This window comes from Equus quagga, unplaced genomic scaffold (genome assembly GCF_021613505.1).
Source record: "Equus quagga isolate Etosha38 unplaced genomic scaffold, UCLA_HA_Equagga_1.0 146_RagTag, whole genome shotgun sequence".
In the NCBI taxonomy this organism is placed as follows: Eukaryota; Metazoa; Chordata; class Mammalia; order Perissodactyla; family Equidae; genus Equus; species Equus quagga.
Genome location: NW_025796728.1, coordinates 4,972,252 through 4,995,236, shown reverse-complemented (window position 1 = coordinate 4,995,236; position 22,985 = coordinate 4,972,252). Strand labels below are relative to the sequence as shown.

At 33.9% G+C, this 22,985-nt stretch overlaps 1 protein-coding gene across 1 annotated transcript in view; it reads right to left on the bottom strand.

The window, feature by feature from the left end:
* LOC124232981 (gamma-aminobutyric acid receptor subunit gamma-1) overlaps positions 1-21,697 on the bottom strand; it is a 68,446-nt gene extending 46,749 nt beyond the window's left edge. Inside the window, exons 1-2 of the mRNA XM_046649963.1 lie at positions 21,534-21,697; positions 6,194-6,342 (exon numbers count right to left, since the gene is read on the bottom strand). Of these exons, the coding sequence (XP_046505919.1) occupies positions 6,194-6,342; positions 21,534-21,637 (253 nt within the window). The 5' untranslated portion in view covers positions 21,638-21,697. The remainder of the gene's footprint in view (positions 1-6,193; positions 6,343-21,533) is intronic.
* Positions 21,698-22,985: the final 1,288 nt, after the last annotated feature.

Sequence of the window (22,985 nt, the reverse complement as noted above, 5' to 3'; positions counted from 1 at the left end):
TTCTTCCCTCCTACCCATAAAAGAGTCATTATATATATGTCTGCCTCTCAAAGTACACCAAGGGCCAGTTGGTGTTAGCCCAGAGAAATAAAAACTAACAAGACAAAGGTTTCAGTTGTACCCATTGGAATGATCGCATAGACCATTCCCCCTTATATCTCCTGAATGTTCCCATCACTAGGAACCTAGAAGAGGTGAACAGATGGAATAAGAAAGCAGATCACACCAAGTCCATCTCTAGTAGCACTGGTCTACCCGTCCTGGGAGAAGGATAGCTTTAATTCTGTTTGGATATTAAATTTTTAGACAAGATTGAACTATTTCAATCACTGAAACAGTTTGGAAAACCATAGATTCTAGCTGAAAAGTTGTTAAGAAATAGAAAAAGACGATTCAAAATAGAGTTGTTTAGGATTTACCAGAACTACAAAACCTTTTAGTGCTAACTCCCCATTAAGTTTAGAAGCCCTCAGTAAGTTGATTATGTAAGTTTTCATAGCATCAACGGAAAGAAAAATACTAACACAAATTTCGGACAGAAGGGAATACCTGCAAAGGTCACCTCAACAACTAAGTCGCTCATTATATTTACTCCAAGATTCAAGATAAAATGCTACTATGCACGGTACACTTTAGGACATGTTTTATCTAATCTATTAAAAAAAAGTGACAGTCACATGTTTATAGAATTTGAAAGTTCATATCTTGATTTGAAATAATGTATTTTAAATGCTAAATTCACAAATAGAGTAACTGTCAAAATACCTATATATGGAATAAAAAAGATTATATACACTGTGTTCTATTCAGCAAATATTCATTCAGCAAATATTAAGTGAATGTAGTTTATGTTTCAAGCATTGTTTTACCAACTAGGATTCTGCTGATTTCTACTTTCAGGGAACCTACATTAGACAAAGAAAACAGAGTGTCAAATAAGAATAGTGAAGCATGATGAGTAAAATGGAAGTACAGATTTCTGCTTCTTCTTGTGATAAGCAGTTGGTATCAAATTAACCATCTCAATGAACACAAGCATAAAATTTACTTAAAATTTTAAAAATAGTTGAAAGAATCACACAGCAAGTAAGACAGTCAGGATTTGACACAATTTCCTGGAAAGAATGAAAATGCAATGACGTGAGCTCCTCTTTATTCTTTGGTCACTTTTTCCCCTTGGTGCATTTGCTCTTTCACTGCACAGAAATAGTAACTGAACAAAACACAGAGGCTTAGAAGTTGTACCCATCTCATTGGGCTGGAGAGACAAATATTGGCGTTAAGGGCTGTCAAGACAGCTGAGACTTCCCTGGAATAAAGGAAACCACCACGGGGAGTTTAATCAGACATTCTACATGCAACTTCCCCTCAAGGCATTTACTAATTCCTAAATTGTGCATAAGGACAGTGTGATGCTGAGAAACCAAATATAAATCAGCTGCTAAGCATCTACAATAATATGTGGAGATTTCAGCTATTTCAGAAATGTCTGGGGCCACCAAGGAGAGGGATTCTTATCAGGCTACCAGTTGAGACACTTCAAATGGCTATGCCCTAGCAGAAAGGAAAGTTTTACAAAAGGAAATACACTGGCTTTGTCCAAAAGAAGGTGATTTTCCTTTACTCAACCTGCCTACCAAAACAAAATTAAATCCTCTCTGAAGGAAAATAACATCATCTAGAAGCTCCATTATTTTTAATATACTCTACTGGCATTCAATAAAAAATCAACACAATTAAATGAAACACAGGCAAATCACCTTAAACCAAGAGATAAAGTCACACAAATGATCAAGACATTGTGGTTATTAGACACAGACTTTAAAATAACTATCATTACTATGTACAAGAAAATCAATGAAAAGGTGGCAAATTTGATAAAATCCTTGAAATTGATTTCAAAATCATGTGTAAATACAACTGAGAATTATTAAACTGGAAAAGAGGTCAATAATAAAGAACAGATTGAAACACAAAGAGGGAAATATTGAAAGTTACAGAAAAATCTATGAGATTTAATGGACATGGTGAAAATGTCAAACATATCTGCAGCTGGAGTCACAAAGAAATTGAGATAGAAAACGTGTTTAAAGAAATATTGGCCAAGAATTTTCCAAAAGAAAGTAAAGATGCCAACATGTAGATTCAAGCTCTATGAACTACCCCAACTACATACCAAAAATGAAACAAAAAAAATCTAGGGACATTATATAAAACTGTAGAAAACCAAAGACAAAGAAAATCTAAAAACAGCCAGAGATAAAAGATATTTTAACTTTAACATAGCAAAGTTAATGTTGAAAAGTGGTTTTTCAACAGAAATAATAGAAGTTGGAAGAAAATGGAGTGATGCTTATAAAGTTTGGAAAGGAAATAACAGTCGTACTCGGTTTTCATATCCATTGAAAATATCATTCAAAACTGAGGACAACACAAAAATATTTTCATCTTAATAGATCTAAGGAGGAAAAAACTCATGATTATTCCCAGAAATGTTGAAAAAGCCTTTGACAAATTTCAACACCAATTCTTGATTTAAAAACAAAGTCAAGAAAATTGAGCAACAATTTCTCATTGTGAACATACATACGAAGAAACACTAGAGTCATTTTCACTAAGATCTAGAATAAGGCAAAGTTATCCACTATCTCCGCTATTTAATTATACTAGACATTTAGTGAATGCTATTAGATAAGACACATCGATTAGTTGCCTATTAATTGGTAAATAAAATCATTTCTTGGTGTATGATATGATAGCATATTTTGAAAACTCAGATAATAAATGCTTAAACTAACAATAAAAAATCAGGAGAGGCCGCCCCATGGCTGAGTGGCTAAGTTTGAGCGCTCAGCTTCAGCAGCTTGGGGTTCACCGGTTCGGATCCTGAGCATGGACCTGGCACGGCGCATCAGGCCGTGGTGCGGCAGCGTCCCACATGGAGGAACTAGAATGACCTACAACTAGTATATACGCAACTATGCACTGGGGCTTTGGGGAGAAAAAAACAAAAAGAGGAAGACCGGCAACAGATGTTAGCTAAGGGCCAGCTCCTCACACACACACACAAAAAATCAGGGAGATAGTAGGATATAAAATGAGCACTCATAAATCTATAACATTGATATACAAAACCAATAATCAGAAGACATTATGGTTGAGAAAATACCATTTACAGCAGAAAAAATTAAACACAAGATTCAAATGTATGTGAAAAATGTATGTGAGTAAATCTTTAAATTATTCCCAAAAGATACAAAATAAACATGAAGAACTGGAAAGGCAGCCCACGTTCCCACATCAGATGACTCAATGTTATAAAGATGTCAGTTTTCCCAAAGTTATATTACAAATTTAACACAATCTCAATAAAAATACCAACAAGTATTTTTTTATGGAGCTAAACTTGTTCATAATAAAGCTCATATATTTTTTTCAAAAACATGAAAGAATAGTCAAAAAGCTGCAAATGAAAAACACAATAAAATGAAAATATAAGGTGGAACTAGCCTTACAAGACACTACTATTAAATATTTTAGTCTTACTATAGTGTTGAATTTCTACTATTAATATGAAGTCGTGGCAAAGAAACAGAAAAAAATAGATGAGAGAATGGAAAAGAAAGGTCAGAAATAACCAAAGTATATAGGAAAATGTAATAAATTATAAAGTTGACATCTCAAAGAACAGAGGCAAAAAGTGACTTTTTAATAAATGATGCTGAGTCAACAGAAAAGCCATTTGCAAAAGATAAAAATTAGATTCATACTTGACACCATACACAGGAATAAACTCCAAACGGATCAGAGAATTAAATATAAAAAATAAAACAATACAAATTACTAGACGTAAACTCAAAGTAGAATACAACCAGTAACACTTGAACCAAACTGCATTGAAAATGAATAACATAACCACACTGACAGAAATAGAGAAGAAAATAACTAACCTAAGTAACTTTGGGGAACAGTATTTTGATGACACATTGTAAAGCTAAAGACAAAAATAATTATACATGAATATTTAATTCTAGTTAATTTGTTTTCATAGATGTGTTAAAATTCTAAAACTACTTTTATATATTTACTACAATTGAGCAAATAAGAAAATATTTTACGGATAAATGAGAGCCAGGGGCCTACTGTTGGAAAAAGGAGCTACAAATGAGAAAAGGGGGAAAGGCTAGAATGAACCCCATGGTGTTTGGATTGGAATCACAGCTATCAGTGTGAGCTCCTGGTTTATAATACATGTAAAAAGGGACAGAGATAGAAATACAGATGCCTGGAATGTGCACGTAGAACACATATTTCTACTTCTATACACCAAAGGGTCAAGAAGTAATGACACCCTATATTAATAAGTACACCTAGTGGCCAGATCTTGGTTTCTGAATACCACTCTACAAAAAGAGGAACCAGGGCTCCATGGAGAAATGGTGAATTCCATTGCTGGATTAAGATGAGGCTGGAATATCTTATGTGCTAGAAAGTAAGGAGTGTTCAGAAAATCATGGGGACATGTGAAAGAGCACAGAAGCCAAATTATAGAAGGTTCCAGTGGTCAAATTTTTATTTTAAGAAAAAAGGTAAATAATGATAGTAATGAGTTATAAACTATAAAAGAAAACATATCTTTAAGTCTACACTGAGTAAATAAGTAAATGAATAGACAAATAAATGGAAGAGAAGTCACAGTTCTTCCTTATGGTAGAATTACAATTAAAATACGTAGAAGGAATGATGACACTATTGAGTCACCATTTGGCAGACAGCACAGTAATATTGCTGAAGGGAAGACTTATTGCTGGACACTTGGTTAATGGACAAATGTGTGCTGAGAAACGTTTCAATAGTTTCTCCCCACGGCACTATCTCCTCACAGCACATTTATTAACCAAAAAGGGAAAAATAACAACTCTACAGTAGAGAAATGTGGAAGAAACCACACCTAAGCAAGTGATCAAAGTTTAACATCACCAGTAGTAAGATATAGTAACATCACATACCTCCTGATAGAAAACACTGAATGGGTAACATACCACTAGTCCTAGCCAGTGCAACGTGGCATAACAAATATATAATTTTCTAATGAAGTAGAACACTCATTATTTGCAAAATACACTATTTGAAAGTAGTCATTATTTGTAATAGTCATTATTCTCTATCTTTGTAGAAAATCTAGAAGAATATAACAATAATTAAAATTCATAAACAAATTTAGCAAGACTCCTGTATACTGCTAATACAAAATTAGAAAACAAGTTTTTAAAAAACCTATTTACACTTGAATCAAAAACTCCAAATACATAGAATTAAATCTAGTAAAATATATTCAACACTTCTTCACAGGAAAATTGATTAAAAAATAACTATATAGAGCCAGTTCTGATGGTCTAGCAGTAAAAGTTCTGTGTGCTCTGCTTCGGTGGCACAGGTTGGGTTCCCAGACATGAAACCACACCACTCATTTGTCAGTAGCCATGTTGCAGCGGTGGCTCAGACAGAACTTACAACTAGAATATACAACTGTGTACTGGGGCTTTGGGGAGAAAAAGAAATAAATATATAAAGAGAGGACTATATGTTGCTCATGAATTTGGTATGATAAAAATTCAATATAGTAAAGATTTCAATTTCCCTTTATTGACCATAGATTTAATGCAATTCCAATAAAAAGCTTTGATGATTTCTATTTTCATGTGTTAAAGAGTCATGGAGAGGGACTTAGAATTTAATTATGTTATAAAATATACAAAAGACTGAGAATAACAATCTCAACAAAGAACAAAGTAGGATTACCTACACTAAATATACTATCAAGGCTTATAATTTTACATTAATTAAAACAGTGTGGCATTGGCACAAAATTAGAACTCCTACTTGCTTTTCAAATATTTTCTTTCATAAAATATCTCTCAGCTTTTCAGGCAGTTTATCGAAACTTTGCTGTTGTACCCTTTGTTGTAGCAGTTGTAAAATAATTACCTCAAAAATGTTTATATGTCTTTCTTTGCACATCAGACTGTGAACCTCTCAAAGATAGTGCTACAATTCCAAGCAATGATTGTCAAACCCAGCAGTTTCTAACATACATCAGACACTCAAGGAATATGAGATATATGATTAAAATAACATCAGTAGATATGGTTTTCATAATCATCAAAATCCCAGAATGATAGTTCAAACTTACCTCCTATATCTGGGCGAAGTTTATTGTCATACCCTCGAAGCAATGAATTGAGAATTTGTGTTATATCTCCTTCATGAATCTTTGGTGCCAAGACCCAAGTTTTGTTCACTGTTAAATCCTCATCATCTTCATCATCTGCTTTATCAATGCTAAATAATTCAAAAAAAATGTGGATGATAGAAAGTTCAACCAAACTGTGTATTTAAAAAAAGTAGTTTAAGATTATTATAATTATCATAATTTTTTAGGGAGTAGTAAGAGAGAAAATAAGAACCATTAGAAATATGTTACATTAAGATTAACACCTTCATCACATGAACTGTTCTGATATAATAATACTCAAAAATGAAGAATTCAGTATAAGAAATATAACATAATATTAAAATAATGAAATAAATCTTGGCCACCTCCACAAGTGTCATTAAAGGCCACAGAGATTATGCACTGAAAATGTGAATGGTACCCTAGATTTGTGCAGTACACAATCTACACAAAGATGAGTGAAGAAAGGTTTGACCAAAAAAGGGGACAAATTATTGAACACACCTATGCTTCTTCCTTTGAGGTCAGAAGAACCCATTCATCTTATTCCAAAAATTGTGTTAAACGTTTTCTTACCATCAAATCATAAGTGGGTGACTCACTCTCCACATATTTTTTTTTCGAGGGAGGCATGACTATCAAATATTAGGACTGGAAGTGAGACTTTAGAGATCAAATAACCCACTGCTTTCATTTTGTAAATGAGAAAACTAAAGACAGTTGAGAACTAACTAAAGCACAAATCTTTTTATTAGCAAAACTGAAAATCAAGTCCTGACTCTCCCAGTAATGCTTCTTGCTACAACCATGTCTTTAACAAGTACACGGAATCCACTTACTTCTGAGTCATGATAGACAATGCAGTAAGATAGACATTCATCTACAATTCATCAACAGGAACAAATTACTCTTCCTTTATGACGCATAAGTAACCCCCTCTTCATTTGAGAAAGATCATCCTAGACTTAACATACCCTACTTCAGTAATCTTAGTCTACCAGGGAAAAAGATTCAAAAGACCCTTTATTACCACTTACTTTGGTAAAATCAGGCAAATCCATCATTTATTAGTTATCTACATATATTTCAGAGATAGGCTTCTCTCCAGCGGCAAATATGCAAGTTTATCTTAATATCTTGAGTTGATCTTTTCTCCACTATCCATGCAGATCTCTTTTGCTTTGGACCTAAATATCTTACCTAACGCTGCTCCCATGCTCTTTATCCTTCTTTTAAAAATTTTTCTTCCAGTCTTATTAAGGGGTAATTGGCATATAACATTGTATAAGTTTGAGGAGTACAACGAAATGATTTGCTATATGTATGTATAGTGAAAAGATTATTACAATAAGTTTGGTTAACATCTACCCTCTTTATCCATGAGTACAAGTTAACATTTTTAAATTAAAACTTAACCTTTAAAGTATTTGCTACATTTCATATTCATAATAATTCTGTTGATACTTATTATCAACAGATAATAGGGTGCATTATTATTCTCAATACTTCACTTCTCCTTTCTGTCAAGAGAATTGTACTTTTCACTCCATTGACTTCTAAGTTGGTCATGTGACCTAAAATGCTCTTTCCTGTGAGAGGATTATACATCCTTGTCCTATTAAATTCAAGTGTGGCCCTGTGATTTGCTTTTGCTAATGGAATATATGTGACATGTGTCACTACCAAGCAGAAGATTTAACGTCAGTGCACACGGTTCACCATATCTCTCTTGTCCTTTTGCCAGAAGCAGCCATCCTCAAACAGAGGCTGCTCCATTAGTGCAGTCTCAGAGTGAAGGCAGCATGGACACAGCCACAGTTGACCTACAATGGACATGCAGCCTGTATGAGAAATATTTAGCGTTGTAGGCCACTGAGATTTGGGGGGTATTTTATTACCACGATATCCACCGTTCTCCCTATGTGAACTACTAGGGTACATTTAGTTAACAAATTTTTAATGAAATGCTTATTTATATTAATTGTATCACTCTATTTAACTTCTAAAAGTATATACCATTGATATAGTTGTGTGATTTCCTTTAAATAATTTCCTACAATTTTCTCTTAATAAAATATATACATACATACATTCATTCATAAACTAAAACATTGAAAATACTGAAGTATTAAGAATCCTTGCTGGTGTGTTCTCCAGGAAAGTTTTCGTAGCTAATTAGAATTGCCAAGATAGGTCAACAACCCAAATTTTAGGGCATCCGTTTAGCTTTAAATCCCAGTTTTATAGAATGAAACATCTAGTGGATAGAGGCAGGCCACTGCCCATGTAAGTAGTTGATCTTTCTTTGAAATATGACTGCAGTCAAATGGAAGTTCCCAGCAAATATAAAAACGTTTTTCTATTTTTTGCCACAGCAACATCCTGGTAATCCCAAAAGCACATGCTCAGAGTGATTCATATTCCGCTTTTCCCAGCCAGCTCAGAGGGAATATGAAAATCGGCCTCAAGGATATTACAAAGCTATGCTTCCTCATTTCCAGCAATAATAGAAAGGAAATTTCATTATAGTTAATTTTTCTACCTCTTCCTTCCAAGCTTTCTAAATTACCTTCAGAACATTCATTAATTACCATGAATATCATATTGATATTATTTTGGTGATTAAAAGTACTTCCCATAATTTTAAAATAGTTCATATAACATAACTGATGTCTCAATATCTTTCATAGGCTTGGAGATTTTTGTAACATTTACACATGTTGAGTGACTATTCATTTGGGGAAAACAAATACGATCCTTTTACATTATACTCTGAGAATTCCTAGACTTATGCTCAAGCTCTTCTTTTAAATAATTTGAACAAGCGTAAGTTTATCTTTAGTGGAAATACATTTAGACTCCTGAATATAAAATTTTACTAATTGTTTAACAGTTGATGCTTTCATTGTTTTCATCAGCTACTGAGTTCCCATAATGCACCATTAAGTGCCTACCATGTTTCAGGAACTGTGTGATAGGTTCCTTCCACATATTATGTCATTTAATCCAGAATAATCCTATGAAATAAATATTAATATTCCTATTTTATAGGTGAAAAAATCGGTTTATAGAATTTCCAGCATACATATTATTAAATAATAGAGCCAGGATTTAAAATAGATCAATTTACTTTAAAGACTCGTTTGCTCTTTCCTTTGAAGTTTCATAGTATCATCTCATTCTATCTTTATTAAACAACCCAGGGTGGTTGGATTTTGAGTTTTCTAATTCATAAGAACACAGTGACATTTACGGTAAGTAATCTGAAGCGCATTTGGATTGTGCACAGGTAAGATGCCTTAGTCTCCGCCTTTAGTTCCGAGAAGTTAGAATAATAAACTCAAGGAATCACAAACACACTCTCTATGATGGAAAAGACTTTCTAACATGTGTGCTCAACTTCCAATCCAATGCTTTAACTCATTTCTAGAGGAAATCCCACGTACTACAAATGTGCTAAGTGCTGAAAATACAACAGCAAACAAAATTATATTCCTGATCTAGATGATCTTATTTTCTAATAAAGGAGAAAACGATCAAAGAAATGATACAGAAAACCATCATATATAAAGATGCTTATCACAATATTATCTGTGGTAGTCAAGTTTTAAACAATAAGAGTATATTTACATAAATTATGACGTATCCATATGACGTAATGGATGCATACATTCAACTGACGATTGTGAAGAGTCTGTAAAAATATGAAATTATTTTCATAATTTAATGTTATATAAAAATAACATATAACAATTTGCTTTTATCAAAACTGATGTATAAAATGACTAAAGATTTAATAAGAAGTTGGCATAATGAAAATACTAAGTACGCTACACTAGTGGAACTGTAGAAAACTTAATTCTTTTCTGTATATTAATAGTATACTACAATCTTTCTGTATAATTTTGTAATACAAATACATGAAAAACAGTTAATTTTATATTAATGCCTGCCTAAAAATGAACTGCTTTTTCCTATACACCAGACAGATAGGGCTCTGAAATAGATTTCTAATAAAAAATAAATAATTAAATAGAGCCTTTTATAGAGGGCAGCAGAGCTTTATATTCTGCCAAGAAAAAGACAGCAGAAGCCCTGAAAATTTGCCACGTGGTTTTCCTGATGTGGGAGCATAGCTGACTGACAGTTCAGCTGCCAGCCCTCCAGACCAGCACTGTATCTGTGCGAGACCTAGAGCCAGTCACTCAACTATTATAAACTATTTTTCACACGTAGGGCAAACATTGATTGAAGTTTCCTCGGGATGGCCTGGTTTACACCTGTTTCCTAGAATAATTATTAATAGCACCCTCTTTCACTTACAAAATGACCTAATTTGGATGATAAATTATATAGTCATCCTTTATATAGTTCGTGTAAAGGTGACTGCAAATGTCCTGATTCTGACACCTGGAGAAGACTCTTCCATTAATCAGTGAAGAAAGAGCAGATAGAACTCCAAAGCCAGGCCTCATTTGTGATTTATTGCTCATGACCAATTAAATAGTGTTTATTTATAAACATCAGGTATGTTTCTATAAGCATAGTAGTCAAGTGACAAGTTCCAGGAAAGAAACATACTTGTTCTAACGTTTTTGAGTAGAAGATATCCTAATGTCAAAGCCTCCAAGAGCTAGCTTTTAAAGAGGAGCACTCATTTTAGATCTGGAAGTCAAAGGAAGTCAAAATAAAGGAGAAATTAAAAAAAACAAATTTTATTATTTTCTTTTTGCCTCTATATTTTAGCTGCTAAATTCTTTTGGACAAAAATTCCTTTCTAGCGTTGTAGCTCTGAATCATTTTTATTGCTCATAAAAGTTGGTAGGGAAGCAAAATAAGTAAAAGAGTGAAAGGGTTACAGATTTGCACTTCCAGAGTTTTAGAGAGGTGAAATGACAGTCCACTCAATTTTGTGATTATTTCATTAGCACAAAAGAATATGGGGCCCATCACTTAACACACACAGAGACGAATGCTTTGGAAATTTGAAGAGGGAGAGGGGAGCCAAGAATAGATTATTAAGTAGGTGTGCTCTACTATGTGCTTTCACTCTGTTCAGTGCTTAACTCCACCAGGAAATTGATCACATTGCATTTTAATTAACTAGTTTAGATATTTATGACCCTCTCTAAGTTCCTTGAAGGCGTTCAACATGATATCGTTGGCACCAAGACCAATACTTGGCACACGGTAGGTGTCCGATAAAAAAAATCCACTGAATAAGTGAATGAATTAAAAGAATATTAGAGCTCATCTTGCTGTTTGCAGGTAAACTTATAGTGAACCAAGAAAATTAACAACTAGAAACTATTCCTATTGGCCTTAATAAGAGAATTAATTATTGTAGCTAACCTAATATAAAATTAATTTAAAAAATACAGCAGTTTTCTGATACTACTATTAATCTATCATAAACAAAAACAGGAAAAGAAGTGATTCCTTTCAAAATGATAGCACAACCTATAAGACGATTGAGAGGAAATATAACAGGGAAGGTATAAGTCTTATGTAAAGAAATTTAAAAATAAATGAAGGATTTAAGGACAGAAAAAAAAGCAAAGTAAATATTTTGGCTGTAAAACAATATTGTTGATATATCATTCCAAAATTAGTTTATAGATTTAATGAAGTTTTAATTCCATAGTTCGTATGTAATAGGTTTTGAATCATTATGGTTAGGTAGAAGAATCAAGATGAAGGTTTACAAGAAATTATTGAAAAAAGTATTGTTAGATGAAATTTGTCCTGCTAGAATAAAAAGAAAACAAAATAAAGTTACTGTAATCAAAACTATATTGTAGTAAGACATACAGAAATCAGCGAGAACAAAATCAAGTAAATTCAGATCCCGAGTGAATAGAAATTTAGTATATAATAAAAGTGACTAACTGGTTTAGCAATGAAAGGATGAATTATTCAGTAAATTGTACTGCAATGCTTACTAACCAATTTAGAAGAAAATAACTTAGATTCCTACTTATATGATAAATTGTAGATATCTTAAAGATGAAAATATAATAAAGTATAAAAATATTAAAAAAGATATTGCAAATTCTTTTTGACCTTTGGGGTAATGAGGTCTTTCAGGCCTACACCTAACCAAACGAGGAAAGAAAAAAAATTGACAAATAAATAGAAAAATGAAAAATAACTTATGAATGACATAAGACACTTGACAAAGACTAGGGACAAAGGGCAGACTGACACAAAAATATTTACAACATAACAGGTACACAAAGATTCAGAGGGGAAAAAAGTTAAAAAAAGACATAAAATTATGCTAACATCTACTGGTAGCAAGGCATATAGGTTTAAAATGTGACAAATTTTAGCCATCACAATGGCAAATCACTAAAAGATTCATTACATCCAGTAGGGGTGATAATATGGATAAGTGGCATTTTTATAAGCATTAATAGAAAACTAAATTGCTTTATGGTAATTTGGCAACATTGATGAAATATTGAAATTAAGTATAATATATAATATTTCAATGAATAATATTGAAATTATATATAATGTGTATATGTGTACACAAAGTCAATGTGTGATAATACAAAATCACACAATTTTGTTTGATAAACAAAATCAAAGAGAGACTTATGGAATAATTTAAATTATGATTCCTCTATAACATAGATACCACATCATCATTAAAAAGGAGATACAATTACAATGGGGCCAGCCCGTTGGCATAGTGGTTAAGTTCATGCACTCGGCTTCGGCAGCCTGGGTTTCGCAGGTTCAGATCCCAGGTGCAGGCCTAGCACTGTTAGTCAAGCCTCACTGTTGTGGCATATCACATAAAATAAAGGAAGGCTGGTCCAGATGTTAGCTCAGCAACAATCTTCCTCAAGCAAAAAGAGGAGGATTGGCAACAGATGTTAGCTCAGGGCCAATCTTCCTCACCAAAAAAATAAAAATAAAAAAGCAAGAGATACAACTAAGCACACTAATCCAGAAAGATATCTTTAACATTAGTTATGCGACAAAACAAGTGTCAGATTTCATTTGTATAGAAAACTTACACACACAAATTGTATATTCATTCATGTCTAAACTTAGGTAAAAGTCTGGAAGTATAGACTCAAAATTGCTAAGAAATTTTGAGGAGTGGAATAAAATAAGTGACCTTCTTATTTAGATTATATGATCAAAAACATTATGGTTAGGGAAAACAGTTTTGTTTTTCTCCATATATTTCAACAACACCAGCAACATATATATATATACAGGTTTCCGCTGATATCCAAACGTAGAGAATTCCTACGAAATCTTTCCTAAGCTGAAATGGCATAAAGTGAAGAAGCAATTACAATTAATTTATAGGGGAAAAATTTTTGAGCATTCCCAGACCCCAAAAATAACCTACCAAATCATACCCAATAACATATAAAACCCTTATTTCGTTCATCATGATAAAAACTCTTAATTACATCCAGTTTTACACTAAGCATAACACCCTTACGAGCTCTCTTAGGCTTTTCTGATACCTTAGGACGCATCTTGCTAATGGATGCACAAAATAAATCGAGATGAAGCACAGATGCCCACAGACACAGTTCAAAGCTATGGCAGCTTGATGCTGAGATCCTGGGCACAGTTTCCGGGGAAGGACTTGTGGGCGCCACTCTCGACGCCGAGAGTGGGAGCTGCCTCTATAAAGCCAGCACTGAACGATAATTTTGCTTTTCGTCTTTTGTCGTAAAAGTGAAAATTGCCTTCAGATTTCTTCTAGTTAGCGGAAACAGGTATTAATGTAGGTCTTTTGTAAAAGTAAAGTGGCGAAAAGCAAACTTTCAGATAGCAGGGAAATCTGTATATAACTTGGAAATTATTCAAATTATTTGTTTAGAAAACAAAGAAAAATAAGGTCTAAACTATTTGTGGTGAGAAATTTAAAATTTAAAGTATTTTATGTCCAAGAATAGAACAGAAATTGGATTATAAATTAATGATTCTACAATTTGAAGTGTGGAATATTGATCTAAGAGAAAAAAATAAAATGTGACATCTTCATCCTTTGTAAATTTTATGTAGTTTCCTTGGTAAAGCAGAATATACAGAACCCTTCAAATTACATTAAAGATAGGAAATAAATGGCAATAAACATAACTTTTGGCACAGACTGCTTCATTGTTAGTTTCAAAAAGGGGTCAGCACAATTCCTAAATCTATTAGAACATAGTTTGATCTGATTAAATTAGATATAAAAATGTACAGTTCCATTAGTTAATGCCAAAAGGGACAGATTAATATCAGAATAGATTTATAAAAGATCAACTGGTATAGCAGCATGTTTTTAGAAAGAGAATAAAAACAGAGAATTATAAAATAAAGCAGAGATTTTTTTAACATCGTGATTATAGATATGAAATTTCTGAGGCTTAATGATTGATCCTTAATATAACAACAAAAATTACTAACAAAACATTGTCTTTTGCCAATTTTTGGAGTTTTGTTTTTGTTTTGCTTATTTGCTTTGTTTGGCAGGCCAGATCTGCTCTTTAAAACTTAGAAAATTAGGAATCACAAGTCCAATAAATAATCTTCAGGGGGATGGTGAATATCCAGAGATCATAAATGTTCTTTTGGGACCATTTCCATGTGAGTATTTTCTGGAGGAAGGGAAAGAAATTTTCATTACAGTCTATAAAAAAATGAGTACCGGGTAGAAAGTATATTAAAATGAATACCAAATTCTCCATTGCTCCAATTTATATCCATAGTGGTTGACAGAACATAAATTAGAGTTAGAAAGAATACCACTCTTCATGACATTCACATTTTGTAAGCCTTTGATGCTCTTCTACATCAGATAAATTCTACAAGGCTGCTAAAAACTTTGCAAAGTGGAGGCATAATGTTGAGGCTTAATACATTGTAAAGCATATTAAAAGATCTTAAAATTAAATGGAAGAAAGAAATGGGAATTAGTTTCTCTGAATGCAGAAAGATATGCATTTGTTTCCTAAGTCTTGGGATCATAAAATGAGAGACAAAATATTTTCGTTGACATAAGGATCCTCTTAGACCATTCACTTCAATAGGGAGAGAATACAAATGAGTAGAACAGAAACACCAAAACACTCTTTCTTGTCAATTCCAGTTATGACAATTTGATGGTTTTTCAAACAGAATTGTCACTAAAGATATGATAGAAACAAATACACACTCATAAGCCACCTATCAAGAGTAGCAAATTAGTTTGTACAACACAGAGGTCTGAGTTACACTTAAATTTAAAATAGCCAATATAGCTGCTTTGTGCTAATCAGTATGGCTATTTTGTGGAAAAGGTAATCCTTACTCAAGACACTCTACTACATGTGTTGGAAAATTATTCTGCTAATTATATACATCTAGGATGACTGAGAGATGAATGATGTCTCTGTATTTAAGTAATTCACAAATTGTGCAATCATAAGTGATGGTCCTAGGAAGCTACTCAAAGATTAACTTGTTGCCAGGATCCTTGATTCTAGCAACCTTAAAGCTAACTGGAGAACCAAATCACATCCTGATCACACTAATATTAAAATATTTTTATTAAACCCACTATATTCTAATCACAGACTGTCTGATCTTCCCATCCAGCTACAGATTGGAGAGCAGGGTTCATGTTAACTTTTCTTCTACATCCCTAGTGCTTAGCACAGTCCAACTACTGTGTTACTCAATATATTTGTTACTTAATATATTTGCCTAAAAATAAGGAGAAATGTTAAATCTCCAAATACATTGTATCTGGGGGGAAAGGATTCCTACAGTTCAGAAGTTCACCGTTAAACTTAATTCTATAGCCTTTCATAGGATGTTGCTATTTTAATGCCATATGTCAGATGACCAGAGTAAAGGTTTTCCTAGAAGATATAGGAATATCATTTTCATAAGGCCTACCAAATTTTGAGACCATACCTTTGGCCACAGAAGAATAATGCTATTTCTCTCTCTACTCTTCACTAACATTGACCTGAACTTGTGCCCAGGACAGCTGAGAATATTTCATCTTTTCCCAGAGTTGCAATTGATGTCACTCTCCTTAGTGACCCCCCCATAGCTCACCTAGAATTCTAAGTAGCATTTATAGCATTTTACTGTTTTTGTTTATATTAATAAACTATCTCATATAAATTTCTAGAGTTTAAGTTCACTGGGGGCAGGGACCCTGCCTTCTTTGTCCTGTGAATTTAGTACATACACTGTCATATACATATGTCCTGTATACACTACACAAACACTATTAGGGCAGGCATTATGTCTTGCTTACCACTGTATTTCCAGTTCCCAGAATTCTGCTTAACACATAATAGGCAATGAGTAACTATTTCTTGAATGAATGAGCATTATTGATGCTCAATACATGTTTACTGAATGAATTAATAGCTAAGACTATTTCCTGAAACATGGAGCTTGAGTTGGTTAAACTATCTTAGTATTGATAGAATTAGATTGTGACATATTTAAAAGTAGAAAAAAGTATAAATTTCATCGGCGTCCTACAGAGTACAAGGGCTCTAACAAGCTTCTGCTTGAAGAAGTCTAGTGACAAATCATCCATTGTATTGTTAGAGGGCTTTTTATTGAAAGAAAATCTGCCTTCATGCAGCTTTCACCATTTGGTTATGGTTTGTCTGTTACACTTAAACCTAATAAATTGAATCATGATTTTATTTATATAGCATACTTAAAAATAAATAGCCATCTGATTCCTCAGTAAAACTTACCTAAATTCCAAATTCGTGTTTTTAACTCTTTATCCTATGGTGTTTTTTTCTAGATCAAGTACTCCAGTTAAAGTTTTCCCTAAAATAAGTAATCTAGCACTGCTTATAATATTCCTGATTATGTGGTAGGCATAACAATAGATTCTTGTATTTACTGTGCTTTCTATCAGTTGCGTTATCTCTCCTCTCCTTTCCTTTCCTTTCCTCCTTCTTCCCTCCTCCCTTCCCTTTTTCCCCTTCATCCACAGTCATGTTAATTGCTTTGATTTATATTGCATTTGTAATCTGAGAGGTGTGGTGGTTAAGAATGCAGGCTCTGGGCAAAGAACACATGGATTTGAATCTTGGATTCAGCGCGATGATCTTCAGTGAGTTTCTAAAAATCACTGTGCCCTGGTTTTCCCATCTGTAAAATGGGGATAATAACAGTATCTAGGCTTTATTCTCCCTTCATGCTTGATGGGTCATTTGGCTAAGCATAACCTTCTAGGCAGAACATTTGTCTTTAGAATTTTGGTGACATTTCCTCCATAATTTTCCAGTATTGCTGATGAGAAATCTCATGACTCCCTAATTCTCTTTCCTTGATTAAGATCTGTTCCATCAGCACCCTCTATCCTTAAAAGTTTAGACTCCTCTGTTTATCTTTGGAGTTCTGAAAGTATATTTTCTTGTTTTGTCTACAAGATGTTTTCCTTTGATGATTACCACAAATCTAGGTCTTAGCAGTGAATACAAGCTCCATATGGGTAATAATCATGTTTAGTCTTTTCACCCCTATAAACTCAGCCTGTTGCACTGTCTATAGCACACAGAAGGCATTCAATAAATATTTGTTGAATAAAAGAATGAATGATATCTCCCAAATCCAAAAGATATTTAATAATGTACAATGATTCAAGGACTTTACTGAAGTTAAAACAACTTTAACCAGGATAAATAAGACAAGAACATCTGTTGTTATGTCTTTTCAGTTAAAATTTTAAGTGCTACATACTTTGCACAAGTTTACTCTCTTGGTCTTGGAACAAACTGGAAAGGTAGATGTCATTTCCACACTTTACAAATGAGGGCTCTCTGCCTCAAAGATTTGCCTGAAATCACTCTAGTGGGAAATAGTGGAGCTGAAACTAGAATTTACGTCTAATGATCAAGTTCAGAATTCTCAATTGGTACCTAGTGTATATGTGAATTATTCTCCTGAGGCCTGTATATTCAATTTGTGCCCACTCTTCCCCCTACCCCCATGACAGTCATTTATCATATTTTGATAATACCTCGAGAGCCATCTTTTTCTGTTTTCCACCTTGCCTTGTCTCCTCTCTTTGGGATCCCACCTTCATTATCGTTTTCATAGATAAATTTTAATCACCTTTATATAAACATAAAATATTATATGTCTATTTAATGTTTTGATGAAAAGTCAAACTTTTCCTTTTGTTGCTTAGCCAAAATTATGTCTCCTAGTATATAATGGAATGAAATGGAAGGAGAGTATACCTAAAAGACTATACACAGGGGATTTATCAAATATAGCTTTGCATCTTAGCTCCAAAATAATTTTGTCTCTCAGTCCTTCTTTGAATATTTAATTATCTTGGACCATTATTACTCACTTATTTGCCCTCAAGTTTGCATCAGTATTTTATTAGAAAATTAAGCCAACCAAAAATCTAAATGCCTAAAGAAAAATCATTCACTATCACCTCCACAAAATATATTACTGAAGTTCTTTGAAAATAATATATTTTATAAAGCAAGGATAATCGAATATTTTTATTTGGGCAACTGAATGCTAAACTGTGTGATTGTTTTAAAAAATAAAAACAAGGTATTTTCCTTTAGTTTCTCAAAATATAACTTCTTAGTCAATGCTTATTGTAAATTACTTTTTAGAACAGCTAAAATCTCCAAGCACTTTTTCACCTATTTTTAAAAACCTGACTGTAATTAGATTTTTTCCAACGTTACAAATAAGTCAAATCAAGCTTAAGAGATTTTAACCAACTTGTCAAGATGCCATAGAGCCTCACGGGGAAGGAAACACAGGAACCAAGACTACAGCTTTTAGTTACAACAATAGCATAGATTTTCGTAGTTCAGCAATATAAAAATCAGTATAATATCTCTCCTTTATGCTCTTGATGGAAACTAATGAGGAAATAAGCTTTTGTTTTTGATTAGATATAAGAAATAATAGCATCCAATTTGGTAAACCGCAAAATAGATGACTTGGAAGATTTATTTTTGAAATCAGTGTAAAACATCAAAATTCCTATAAACAGAACCATCAGTGGTTAGTTTTTAAAGATCTCTCAAAAGAAGAAAAAAGGAAGAAGAAGATACGAATGTGAATTGTTTATTCATGCTGGCATCAATTTTTTCCAACTAAATCTTAAAAGGATGAAAAGTTCACCACAATGTAACTACTTTAAAAATTAAAGACATATTCTCTCATAATTGAGGCCCAAAGAGCTAATTATAACAGCAACATACAGCTTTTTTTAGTATTTATTTACTCACTGGCCAGAGTAATCCAGATGGTCTATAGTACTATGATAAAATGAATTATTTATCTACTTTAACTTCATAACACCTCTCTCTCACTCACTCATACATATGCTAAAAAGAGTTCATGGCATTCTCAATTAGAATTTCCCTCTTGAAAACTACTAAGAAAAAGCCAGTAAAGCAATCATTACTTTATGTTTAGCTCAAATCTTAGACATATTGAATACGAAAATTTGAAAAAGTCATAAATGATCTACTACTACCCTTCATTTGCTAGATGAAGAAAGTGTGTTCAGAGAGGTTAAGGACCCTTGACACATAAAATCATGTCTCCAGACTGCCAGATCCCATCTCTCTCACCTACACCACACAATTCTTTAATTCGGAGCAGCTGGAAGAGAATTCTGGAGCCAATTATGATGATCATAAAGTAAACATCCTTAAAAACAAAAGATGTTATTTAAAACAAAACATCTCTTTAGAGAGACAGTATGCCCCTTAGCAAGCAGCTTGCCCACTACATCGCAAGGGAAACTTGCACTTAGAATGACAAAGGAGCATACAGGTTGTTATTTCAGAAAACCACAGGCTAAATCTGTTTTTCCTTATGAGAACACAGATTCATTTGTAGCATTATGAAGATGCATGAGAGGACGGGTACGTGTTCTATGAAAATATCTTCTATAAAATTTTATAATATATTTTAAAGAAATAGAACATGACACAACTTGCATATAGGAAACGATTAATCAAGTAGCATATTTGAGCCCATGCAGAACATTTAAGTTTCTAAGGGAAAAGGGTAAATAAACTAAAACTGTAATACTTAAAAAAGCATTGTGTGTTAAATATTTTCTGGCAAGTCTAATATGACTTAGCATACTTTAATCCAATCTCTATTTTCGGAGAAAGAATATAGTTGTTCTATCTGCTGGTAATGGCAAAAATATTCACTCTAGCTATATACTAAAATTAATCATCACAATAATTCATTTTAGCAATGATGCAAATACTTATACAGGCATGTTTCCATCTGCATAGTGATTATATTTTACTTGAGTTCTAAGCAGCATCACATAATACAATAATATAATTTTAAATGTACATTTATATTAAATTTCGTTACATGATATGAGTAGTATGTCAAAGACCTTTATAATGTCTACGTCTAAACCAGTATTGTAACTTCTTTCATCCACTACTCCTAAATCCAGGCGCAATACCTGAGCATTTTAGTTTTCTACCAGAATGATTTCAAAGTTTTATTGAAAAGTATTACAGCCCAAGCAGCTCAAGTCTTGCTTTGGTTAAGTTGGAGGCTTGGGGCTGATAATTTCTCTCTCTATCTCTGTCTGTCTTTCTGTCTGTCTCTCTCTCTCTGTCACATACATACACACACACACACACACACACATACACAGAGCCAGGATATTCATATCATCATACATTTTTTATTTACTTGTAGACAGTCAATGAAAATAAAAATCACCCAAAGCTGGCTCAATAAAATATACATAGTTATTTCTGGCTTAAATATTTCAACTGTGATAGATTTTTTTAAGCTATAATCATAATCTTTCTTGAGGTAAAACTTTGGTGTTTTCCAGAATAGCAAAAACAGAAAAAAAAGAATACCAGAAAAAGCAATATTAGTATATAGAAAAGCATCATACATACCATGAAGTGTAACAAGTTTCTAAAATAACTTTGCTTTTAAAACGAAGAATCATCTGGAAACTTCATCAATGGCATTCATTCATTAAATTTAAAAGCAAAATTATTTCTACTCCCCCACCCCACTCCCGGTAACTGAACCTTTACTAGTTTCGACTTTGCTTCAGGTGAAAAACAACTGAACTAACCTTCTAACTAACATAGGTTAATTTCATTCTATCTGAAAATGAAGAGACGTAATTAGAAAATAAAATGCTAGTAAAATATCGCACACGTGCCCAGGAAAATGCAAGTTACTTAACTTAGAATCATTTTTAAAAGAATGAGAAATGAGGGGGAAGGAGATAGATCCGAAAGAATAGTTTTAGGTCCTTAAATTTACTCACCAGTTTCCCAAATGCAGGGTCAGTAACAAGAACATCAGCCTCACCCCTCTGCTTTGACTCCACAGAAGAAAAGGAGAGAAATGAAAATCTTTCCAAGAACCCATTGGGATCGCTTTTTCTGCTCAAGTCTCCAAGCCAGGACTTTTTCTCCCACCTCAGCTGCAGCCCAGCGAGTACGAGAAGGGAGTGCGGGAAGGCAGTACACCTCCCAACCAGGTAGGATGCGACTCCCAGCGGAATTGAGCAGGGGAGCCAATCAGAACTAGAGGATGTTGGCATAAATTATCTGAAAAAGAGTTGGGCCAATCAAAGGCTCAAAGAGGCGGGGCTTCCCCTACTAGAAATCGTGCCCAGTAGGGAAAAGGGCTTCGTCTTTCTAAAAGAAAAACAAACCTCTTCTCCCTCACAGCCACGGAGAAACGTTTGAGTAGCCTTGACAGACTTCCTTTCCAGGGACAGGCAGCCTGCCTCTTCCCCCTGGCCTTCCCTCCTGCCTGACTCTATTTGGGAAACCACTACCTCTTGCCTCTCCCACGTTTAGATTCTGAATCTGTCCACCGAGAGAGACCCGTGGGAAGCTTGCAGTGTCTAATTGGTTTTCCCCAGGCTCGCGAAGGTTCTGCTAATTTTTGTTTATTATCGTTGATTTTGAGTGTGGGGCGATGTCTCATTTCTCTGCAGACCCAGCACCTGGCGCAATGCCTGGCACAAATGGGCTCTCGGGAGATGTTGAATAAACAACTAATTGAATGAATGAATGAATGAATGAGCGGGCTAGGTGCATCGCCGGTAACGTTTCCTCAACCCCTTCTGTCTTTATGAGTGAGAGGATTTGCAACTCCTTCTTTCTCCGGGTACCAGAAGACGATGCTGATGAATACTGTCAGGCAAGAACGATCTCATTTTACAAAAACATAAACAAAAATCCGTTTTTAAAAAGGTCCTCTTGAGTTGTAGACCTATTACGTGGGTAATCCTTATTCTCTGCTCCCTTCCCAGTTGCCTTTGCGTTTGTTGAGCTCCAGTGTTTGGTACCTAACTTCAGAGGCTCTGCTTTGAGTTTGCAGCGAGCCTAACTGTTGCCATGGCAACCAGAAAGCCTCTGGCAGCTTGAACAACTGTACAGGCAAGACGGCGGTGGTGGTGGAAGCAAGCTGGCTCTGCCCAGCCATCTTCTGCCTTCATGCCTTCCTAAATCCCTACTTCCCATTAAAGCCGCCTAGGGTTGGGGTCTTTGGCTATCTCACTAATCACCCCACAACCACCTGGAATTGGCCACATTCAGGGTTGAACTGCAATTTACCACCTAGTTATCCGAGAGTATTTGTCTCCCGTGAACAGTTCAAGGCAGAAGTAACAGTGTTTGTGCATGACAGTAAGGTAACTGTTGCTATCCTGCCTTCTGAAATCACTTAAAGGAACTGGATGGAGTAACAAGGTTACAGATATTTT